At 43.9% G+C, this 10,840-nt stretch overlaps 1 protein-coding gene across 1 annotated transcript; it reads right to left on the bottom strand.

Annotated features, from left to right (window-relative positions):
* Positions 1-709: 709 nt before the first annotated feature.
* On the bottom strand, positions 710-7,522 carry LOC110679702. The gene is made up of 3 exons (XM_021855305.1): positions 7,479-7,522; positions 6,551-7,220; positions 710-796 (listed from the first exon to the last, which is right to left on the bottom strand). The coding sequence occupies exons 1-3, from the start codon at positions 7,520-7,522 to the stop codon at positions 710-712; spliced, it is 801 nt and encodes a 266-aa protein (XP_021710997.1).
* Between the last annotated feature and the right edge of the window lie 3,318 nt (positions 7,523-10,840).

The raw sequence follows: 10,840 nt of genomic DNA, 5'->3' as shown, positions 1-10,840 counted from the left end.
TAGCCGCTTATTGATGATGATCGGACACACGGACGTGGTTGTTCCTTCTAACATCGGCCCTAACAGAGCCGGTTCGCGAGTCATACCCCCTGAGAGAGCGTTTTCGAGAGGGTCACGATTTCCCATATTAATTGAGAATGTTCTTCTATCTAATGAGCGATGGATGTCTATCTACCTGTCGGGCCGAATGCCCTGTCCGAATGCCTTCAGGTCGATCAATAGTCGACGGATGATGATAACTGTAGAAAGTTGCCAATCAACCAGTATGAACAGGGAAGCCAGGTGATTTGTTTTTCAATGTCATCAGAAAACCAAGCTAGCCTTCATAAGGGCTTTATCTACAAGATCGATTCCTTTTCATCGATCCTCGCTTTCGTTAATAATTTCGCCAAATTCAACACATTTGTAATGCAGGTCGGAATCGATTATCCGGAGTATCGATGTTTTTTTTCGCTCCGGATAATCGAATCACTAAGAAAAAAATTGCAATCTTCGATAAAAGAACTGAAATATAAACTTTTTTCGTTGTTTTATTAATACAATGCGTTGGCGTAGCCAGAAATTATTTCTAGGATTAGTAGGGGTGTTGCGTTTCCCAGCGAAAAGAGAGTGTTGATTCCGAGATGTCCAATAACCTTTATTATGAGGGTATTTTAATATCGTTTAGTCACTCCTAGCTCGCTTTTACGTGGGGTCTCGCTCCTGAAGTCTAGTTTCCCAGTCTTTTCTTATGCTGCGAGGTCTGCTCAATAGGTAAATCAGGGGGAATGCGATTCAACGTGTCAACGTAGTTTAACTGCATGAAATTATGATATAACCACTAGTTAGAGTAATTTTTCTTAGTATTTCAACTATAATAGCCCGTTTACAACTTCAATTTACCGCATGTACAAAACTTCAATTCTACAGCAATGACTTTCAATTTTTCTCTTATCTATTGTATCGCTGTCATCTCGGCCTTATCTACGCTTCATGAGCGCCCGTTCTGCCTTCGTAAGGGGCACGGTTCGTAGACAATAGAAGAGCGATGCAGCACCGAGGGGTCGCAACAGTCCCCCCCAGTATGCCAACTTCAGAACTGGCTTACTCAACTTCGCTCCTGACGTCGAGGACCGCTAACTTAACGGCTGGTCTTTCGTAGATCCCCTTCGCCGTTTGAACCGTTGCTCTACGCACCTGTCCATCGTGGTTGGTTGTTCCGATCACTCTTCCTTTAGGCCAGCAGTTCCTAGGATGTTCTGGATCAGCAATCACCACTATATCGCCGACTTCAATCGTTTTTACCTTCTGGTGCCACTTAGTACGCCTTGTGATTTCTGGAAGATATTCTTGAAGCCAGCGTTGCCAGAAACCGTGCCGTCTAACTACCAAACTGTCGCAACATAGTGTCAATGGTTTGGACCCATCGGACGATCCAAGCAAAAAATGATTGGGTGTTAACGCTGGTGCAGATTCATCGTCCACGGGTATGTCCGTCAGAGGACGAGAATTTAGAACTCCTTCCACTTCTATCAGCGCGTTTCGCAGTTCCTCGTCATTGGGGCGTCTACTTCCTACAATTTCTGCCAGATTCCGTTTCACACTTTGAATTAATCGCTCCCAACTACCACCCATGTGCTGGGTGGCAGGTGGGTTGAAACGTCAGGACGTTTGGGAACTGGTGAACTCCCGCATAATCATCTCTTGATCTACGGTCTGAAGAACGTCTCGTAATTCTCGTTCTGCTCCGACAAAGTTGGTGCCTCTATCGCTGTAGAATGATACTGGAGTTCCCCGTCGAACTGTGAAGTTCCGGAGTGCCATGATGCACGAGTTAGTGCTTAGGGAGTGGGCAATCTCCAAATGTATGGCCCGAACAGTTAGACAGGTTAGTAAGACCCCCCACCTCTTCTCAACCCTTCTTCCCAATGTAACCTCAATAGGACCGAAATAATCTACTCCCACATGCGAGAACGGACGAGTAAAGGCAGCCAATCTAGCTGGCGGAAGATCTGCCATTTCTGGTGGTTTTGGAATTGCGTTTTGGTTTTTGCATCGTTGACAATTACTTCTAACTTTCTTTAGAGCCACTCGCAAGCGAGCGATACAGAAGCGTTGTCGTACTTCATTCAAAACGGTTTTTTGATTTCGGTGGTGAAATTTTTCGTGGTAGTGTACAATTACCAGATGTGTGACGGGATGATCTCGTGGCAAGATGATCGGGTTTTTGGCATCTTCGAGCAGGAATTCGCAAGCGTCAACTCTTCCTTTCATCCTAAGTACGCCAGTTACATCCAGAAAAGGACTGAGCTTGTAGATGGCACTATCCTTCAGTATTTGCTGGTCCGATGGATTATTGTTGCAGTTTGACTTTAGAATTTCTATTTCATCGGAGAAGGCATCGTATTGCGCAGATCGGAATAGGTGAATCTCAGCTTGTTGTAACTCTTCACTATTCAATGGGCCCGAGATGATGTCATTCTTCTTCACACGACGTTGGCAATTGGTTACGAAACGTTTCACATAGCATGTTACCCGTAAGAGATGCTTCCAGCTTGAAAAGCTGCTGGCTGGAATCAGTGGCGCTGATATATGACAGTGGAAAAGAGCACTGGGTCGCAGCTCTTCATCTGTAGAGTCTCCTTTGTACGATGATGGAGGCCAGAACTCCTCGGGCTGCCAGAGATATTCTGGACCTCTAAACCATCTGCTGGTTTCATTTAGATCCGGCTTACGCTGCCACTTCGTTCCGTCGTCTGCCACATTGAGTTTAGATGGAACCCATCTCCATTCCAATTCTTCCGTTGATTCTAAAATTTCGCTAATCCGCGCTGCTACATATGGACTGTATCTACGATGATCAGACTGCAGCCAACATAGGACATTTCTTGAGTCTGACCAAAAGAAACGTTTGGATATTGGCAACGCCAGTTCTGGCATCATGCTGTTTATCAACCTCGTTCCGATTACAGCGGCTGTGAGCTCAAGTCGTGGGATAGAGAGATATTTAAGAGGGGCGACGCGAGTCTTGGCACACATCAACATGCACTCTATTTGGCCTGCTTCTTCAAACCGTAGATAAATAGCTGCGGCCATACCATTTTCGCTGGCGTCCACGAAAATGTGCGCTTGTATTTCTGTTGCTGAGCCGGCCGATGTCACCTTTCGATAGCAACGCGGTATGCGAACTCGTTCCAGCGATGGAAGTAGTTTGACCCAAGCTTTCCACGCTTCAAACTGTTTGTCCTGGATCAGCTGTCCCCATTGAACCCCAGAGCGCCAGACTTCCTGTAGAACGATTTTGAGCTGCATCAGATAGTTTGATATTAGGCCTAACGGGTCGAAAACTGTCATCAGAACTCGAAGTACCTCGTTCTTTGTAGGACGACGTGTTCCTTCGAGCAGCGCTTCATCAAAACGTGTCCAGGAAACCTTGAACGTGAAACAGTCGTTTGCTGTGTCCCACCACATTCCTAAGACCTTCTCTGTTCCCAACTCTGCTGTCAAGTCTAGATTAGCGTTGGGCGATTTTGAATCGATGTTCCGAAAATCGATTTTTGCTTTCCGATTAATCGAATTTTTGAATCGATGTTTGGAGCACCTAGAATCGGGTGAATCGATTCTCTTCATTCGATTTTTTGATTCGATTCATTTTGTTGGAATCGTTAAATATTTCTTAATGAGTTTGTGGAAAAAAGAACATATTTAGAACTAATCTTGAAGTAGTAAATCTGTTCGATTGATCTTCGAAACTGATTTGATAGAAAGATGTTGAAATCGAATGCAAATGCATTTGGTCTCATTTAAAGCTCCATAAATGTTAATTTTCATCCGATTCGAATCGATTCGAAAACATCGATTCAAAGGTTTCGATTAAATCGGTGAATCGATTCAGCAGCTCTAATGTGAATCGATTCAGTAACATCGATGTTCTGGGCAAATTTGCCCAACGCTAGTCTAGATTCTTCTGCGTAACTCCTTCGTCATTTCTTCGCAATTCTGCCAGAACACGAGGCGAATTTGATACCCAGTTCCTTATCTCAAATCCTCCTTCCGCGTGAACAAACCGCACGGCTTTTGCCAGTTCAATAGCCGCTTCCTCCGTCTCCTCACTTGCCAACATATCATCCACATAATGTTTTTTCACTATTGTGTCGGCAGCTGCTGGATATTGTTCTCGAAACCTTTCTGCATTTTGGTTCTTGACAAACTGAGCTGCACTCGGAGAGCAGCAAGCGCCGAATGTCATGACGTTCATAACGTAGGTGCCTGGTTCCTGATCTGCTGCGGTTTCTCGCCAGAGAAATCGTTGGCAATGTTGGTCCACCGGCCGTATTCGAACCTGGTGGAACATTTCGCGGATATCTCCGCATATTCCGATTTGATATTTTCGAAACTGGCACAATACAGCTGGTAGGGAAGTCAGCTCATCTGGTCCTGTCAATAACGCTGAGTTCAGCGACACACCGTGAACGATTGCTGCAGCGTCCCAGACGATGCGCACCTTTCCGGGTTTATTCTGATTGACTACAGGGAAGACTGGAAGATACCAGACTCGTTGTTGTTTTTCCTCAAGGTCTTCGGTTGTCAATTTACGAATATAACCCTTAGCCAAATAGTCAGCGATCTTCCCATGTAGTGTGCGCGCCAATTCTGGATCTCGTTCCATTCGCTTCTCTAAGCAGTTGAATCGCTGTAATGCCATCGGCCTGCTATCCGGCAAACGAATTTTCTCATAGCGCCATAAGAGTCCCGTTTCATATCGGTCACCATCGAAGCGTGTCAATGTTTGCAACATAGTTTGAGCACGTTCGTTTTCCTTTGATATGCAGTTTTTCTCTGGTTTCGATATTCCTAGAGCTTCGAGGCTGAAGAATTTCTTCACTTCACCATGCAGTCCTTCATCGGAACGTAGGTTACACTCGCAGATGTGATAGGTTCGAAATACCACATTCTCCGACTCTGGGCGGTTGCAGCTACCGTATATGGTCCATCCAAGTAGGGTTTTAACGGCAATTGGTTCGCCTTCCTTGCCTTCGCGACTGTTTCGGACGAGTGCTACCTTGACATGTTTCACCCCGATCAGGATTCGTGGTCGATCGTCCTGATAGGATTTTACCGGGAGGTTGCGAAGATACGGGAAATGCTCTCTCAGCATATCTACATCGAGAGACTGAGCCGGCAACTGTAAGTCTCCAACTGTGCGAACATCATTGAGCAGAAATTTCTTCCCGGATTGTCCACTAATCGCGACATCAACGCTTAACGATTCCGCTTCAAACCGATGAGTTCCGCCGGTCCATTTCAGACAAAGTGGCGCTGACCTACCTGACACATCTAAATCCTGTGCTAAGTTTTGATCAATCAGTGTCAGTTCAGAGCCGTCGTCCAGAAATGCGTAGCAATCAATCTGTTTCTTGATTCCGAACAACGTAACCGGGAGATAACGGAACATTCTAACTCCGGAACTCGACAAATGAGTGTTCACGTTCGTTTCTTCTGCCAGAGGTCGTCTTGTACCGTTACTTGGCCCAGAAGCAACAGCCAAGTCTTTATGAAACAGTTCATGATGCTTGAAAGTGCAATTATTCTTTCCACACGGCTTAGCATCACATTTCCCGCTGTGTTGCCTGAGACACCGGCGGCATATGCGAAGTTCACGAACAGTAGCCCACCTCGCTTCATAGGAAAGTTCTAAAAAACGCGGACATTTACCAGCATTCCTGCATCCTCCCTTACAAACCGCGCAGCATTTGGTAGAAGCGGCTTCGGTAATCTTCTTTTCCGGCTTATAACACTGGTATTCCGAAAGTTTCTGTCTTGGGACATCTGAAGTTGAGAAATTAGAATGTGTATTCAAGAACGCTTTGTTTTTTGGTTTGCTGTGAGCTTGCTGTTCAGTATACTGAGTGCCACAAACTAAACAAGCATCCTCCGCCACCGAATAGATCCATTTGCTGTAAGCGAACAAGTTTATCTTGTTCACCTTCCTTTGATACCTCGCCCAATCAAGTTTGAGAGAAGGTGGTAGCTTACCAACAAGCTCATTGAGCAGGGTGACGTCTCGCTTGTACTCCTTTCTCCCACAGGCATCTATTGTGCTACACAAGTTCTGCACTGCCAACGCATGTTCGATTAGCTTGTCCATCGCATCCGCTTTGATCGGTGACATTCCGAGTATCTTGGCTCTTAACGTATTGATGATAGCCTGAGGCTGACCGAAACGCAACTTCAGAGCACTAATTGCCTTTGGTACCGTGGAAGGAAGCATGAGAAAACTGCGGACAGTGTTGAGAGCATCGTCTTTCAGGCAGTTTCGTAACCGAATCATATTCTCTTCATCTCTATAGCCGCACATCCTTGTTGTACTCTCATAGGTTGACAAGAACATCGGCCACTCCTCCGGGTTTCCACTGAATTTCGGTAAATCTCGTGGAACAACTTGCCGGGCAGCTATTTGTTCCGGTGAGAGCGCCACAGGTGCTGGACATGTTTTTCTATGGACCACCGATGTTGCTTTTGGACGACAGGAACCTTTTGGCGTCGATTGCTTGCAGGGCTTGAAAGGTACTTCACTCTCTTCGCTGTCCTCTTCCGGTAGTCCAGTGGATGATTCTTCCTCGCTGGTCTCGTCATCAATTCTCGAATCCTCACTTGTATCGGCTGTTGATCTTGAATCGCCTGACCGTGAACTTTCATCCGTTTCTTGGTCCTGTAACCACGATGACACCTTTTCCGCTGGATCTTGCTGGTCGTCAGCTACGCAGGAACGTTCACTTCGGTTTGATGCAACTTCGGCAATTTCCTCCAGCAAACTGAATTTCCTCTCCAACAACTCCCGCTTCCGCTTCATCTCTTCTTCCATAAGGGTTTGCTCTGCTTCAAGCTTCTTCAGTTGCACTTCCAGCACCATCCGCTCTGACCTTCTTGATGACGTCGACATAATTGATTTGGCGTCCTTCGGCCCAGCTACCGGTTTAGTCTTTCCTGATTTCGAAGAGACCTCCGGTATTATATTGGTCCTCGTCGTACCAACTTCCCGCTCAATTTCCTTACTCCGCTGCCTAAAGCTCGTTGTCACCTTGTCCGCCTTCTTCGCCTTTTTCTTGTCCACGGAGTGCTTCACCGGTTTGCACGGCTTCTTCTCCTTCGCCTTCGTGTTGACTTTCTTGGGCTTCTGTGACTTCAGAGCTTCTAACTTCGAGGTCGACTTCTTCTGGTGCGCCGCCGCGGTTACGCATCTACAGCAGTTCCAGCTATTTTGTTCGACCTCTCTGGTCACTCCTACACAGTCAAAATGATGCCAATCATCACACGAGTCACACTGGACCATGAGGCTGTTATCGGCCCTGTTACAGGTACGACAACTATTCGGTTCATACGCGATTACGGTCTTTGGGTCTTGTTTATTAAGGGGAGATTTACTGTATGAGCAAGAGGGGTGAGATGGGGGGATTTCGGTAGTTTTGGGGATTTGATCTCCTGATTTACCGTCAGACGTTTCACCTGCCTTACCTGCTGTTTTCACGTTCACCTCGGACATCTTTTTGCCAAAAGAAGGCTGTGCTCTACGTAAAGAATTCAGCACGAAGATTCCGATAAACGGCTGTAATCGCAGCAGCTAGCAACGTCGGCTTCGGCAAGACCTCGATAGCACCACTGTAAACGATATTAAAAAATGTTGCGTTTCCCAGCGAAAAGAGAGTGTTGATTCCGAGATGTCCAATAACCTTTATTATGAGGGTATTTTAATATCGTTTAGTCACTCCTAGCTCGCTTTTACGTGGGGTCTCGCTCCTGAAGTCTAGTTTCCCAGTCTTTTCTTATGCTGCGAGGTCTGCTGCTCAATAGGTAAATCAGGGGGAATGCGATTCAACGTGTCAACGTAGTTTAACTGCATGAAATTATGATATAACCACTAGTTAGAGTAATTTTTCTTAGTATTTCAACTATAATAGCCCGTTTACAACTTCAATTTACCGCATGTACAAAACTGCAATTCTACAGCAATGACTTTCAATTTTTCTCTTATCTATTGTATCGCTGTCATCTCGGCCTTATCTACGCTTCATGAGCGCCCGTTCTGCCTTCGTAAGGGGCACGGTTCGTAGACAATAGAAGAGCGATGCAGCACCGAGGGGTCGCAACAAGGGGTCTCAATCACACGACGCGATGCGAGACAGGACACAACACTTATGGTTTTTACAAACGTTAAAAGGACATATAAATTACCTTTTTTAACAACCGTTTTCGGGGTTGATGCTGCCCATTATCAGGACGATGTCCAAATAGTAGAAGTCTTTACAAGAAAAATATTTTTTTGATCAACATACACAAAAAAAAACACTTTTTCAACCCCAAATACGTTCAAAACTGCAAAATCATTCATATTGTATATTGCAATACCAAATTATCTAAGATTTATGCATAAAAATTGAAAAACAACAACACCAAAAAACAAATTCCGGATAATTGAGTCTTAAATTCCGGCTAATCGAATCCCGGATAATCGAGTCACCGGATAAACGAGTCTCCGCCCAAGCAACCAATAGTTCGGATTTTACTTAAGCAGTGAACTCAAAAGTTCACTTCTAGTAGATTTTGAGTTTTAATGAAACTTTATCGCTGAATAAGAGAACATAACGGATACTAACAGAACTTGATTCTCGAAAATGTAACTCGTAAACCTATCAACAACTAGAAAGTTCCGAACAAGTTCGAATCGAACCTCGTCCGTACTTTATGGTAAACTTCATTCTATTTAAGCAACTTAAAGGAACTTTCTGTGAACTAAAGTTCGGTTAATTACTTAAAAAGTGAGCTGCTTAAGCCAAAACATGCCCTTTTACCTGAACTTTTGGTTGCTTGGGCGGATAATCGAGTCCGACCTGTATTTCTTGTTCATGAAGCAAGACATAGTAAGTCTTTATCCTACAGCACGAAAACTTGTTACGAATATCTGCAATAATGCAAATATAGCAACGATGGAAAGAAATCAATGAACGTAGATAAGCCCTTATAAAAACTGTTTCTTCTTAGGATGACTTGAGGGATTCCATCGGAGACTATTGGAGTAATTTATTGCTTCTTGCTATCTTTTGGGAAAACTTTTGGAAAACGAATCCAGGAAAGTTTACCAATAATTGAGAAATCCTTGCAAATCTAGAAACAATCCGAAATCCGATCTTTATACATTCCAATCTCTTTTTATTACGACCACTATTTTACAACCGAAACTTAGGGGTCTATTTTATAAGTCGAGTCGATCAAAATGACTCGACTTGAGTCACTGTCGACCGAAAAATTCGCTCGACTCAGCTCTGTCACTCGAGTTTTTCGACAGTTGTCACTCTATGTGACTGGATAACTATGGCAGTCGACGGGTGACATCTGAAATATGCATGCTTGCTTTGATCGACAATGAATACAGACGAGTCACATGAATCTGCTCGATTTACAAAAAAGGGCCCTTTGATCAAAGCCCTTTCCTATAAATGATAAAAAAATCAACAAAAAAATCATGTTTCAAATTCAAAATTAAAAAAAATATGGGGTTTATTTTGTAATTCGAACGAATTCACGTGACTCGTCTGTAGTCATTGTCGATCAAAGTAAGCATGTATATTTCAGATGTCACCCGTCGACTCCCATAGTAATCCAGTCACATAGAGTGACTACTGTCGATAAACTCGAGTGACAGAGCCAAGTCGAGCGAAAATTTTGGTCGACAATGACTCCCGTCGAGTCGTTTTTGATCGACTCGACTTATAAAATAGGGCCCTATAACTCAAAATTCACAACGCGAATCCTTAAACAATTCGAGTGAGAGTGCTTTGAAATGTGAGGATTTTTTCTGACACTCTTTCTCTCTTGCTTCTATGCTTACCCTTACTCACACATAAAAAAAAACTCTTGAGTGACCCTTCCGAACAGAACAGGCCTCGCAGAGTTGTGATGGCGCTCTTTTTTTGATGGAATTTTCCTCCATTGTGTATTGTTTCGCATATTTCTCGTTCATTTTAGTTGCCTTTCTGCTTGATATGTTTTCGCTTCCTGACAAAGAGACAAAGATAGCATGCTACTCTAGAGCATGCCACCGAACTCTAATGATGTTGAGGAGTATTATCATGTTTGTTGCCACCAGGAGGTGCCAGCATCTCAATTTTGTTTTTCTGATATCTCAGGATCCTGACTACTAGCCGAAGACGCCATCTTTCTAAGTGATCAAGATCCTGAGATATCTGCAAAGCAAAAGTCTCATGTCTACTAGCCTCACCTGGTGTCAAAGCCACGAGTATATTGGTTACAATAATGGTAGTCCTTGAGCCACTGAACAACTTCACCAAAAATACCACCTTCTTAGGTGGTCAGGATCCTGAGATATCCGCCAAACAAAAGTGCACTGCCTGGAGATGGAATTTCGTATCTGAATGACCACTTTTGAGCTTTTGAACAACTCTTTCCAAGACACCAACCTTTCGAATCATCAGGATCTAGAGATATCATATGTTCTAAAGGTTACATTCTTATCTCTCAAGCTTCATATAGTGCAAGTTCGAAAAAGTGCCCCTATCGGCCAAGTTCTCAACTTAAAGCATAATTCTCAACTTGTACTTAACTGTACTCGACAGTACTAAAGCTTTGATAAAGATTCGACAGCACAAAATTTGCTATATTGAGTTTTATCGATTTCACTTCAGCAGTGTTGCCAACTTCGAATCCTTCTTGAAAAACCAGAATACAATTGAAGAGTTTTCCTGTGTTGCTGAGCATTCTATTCTTCTATTCCGCTCAAATTTTATGACTTTGAACTCTTCTTTATTTTTTCGTTGTGTGAGTGCGAAAAGAAATAACGAAGATC

The sequence above is a fragment of the Aedes aegypti genome, chromosome 1 (assembly GCF_002204515.2).
Source record: "Aedes aegypti strain LVP_AGWG chromosome 1, AaegL5.0 Primary Assembly, whole genome shotgun sequence".
Lineage (NCBI taxonomy): Eukaryota > Metazoa > Arthropoda > Insecta > Diptera > Culicidae > Aedes > Aedes aegypti.
The sequence above is the reverse complement of the archived record's forward strand: the minus strand, read 5'-3'. Positions and strand labels throughout refer to the sequence as shown.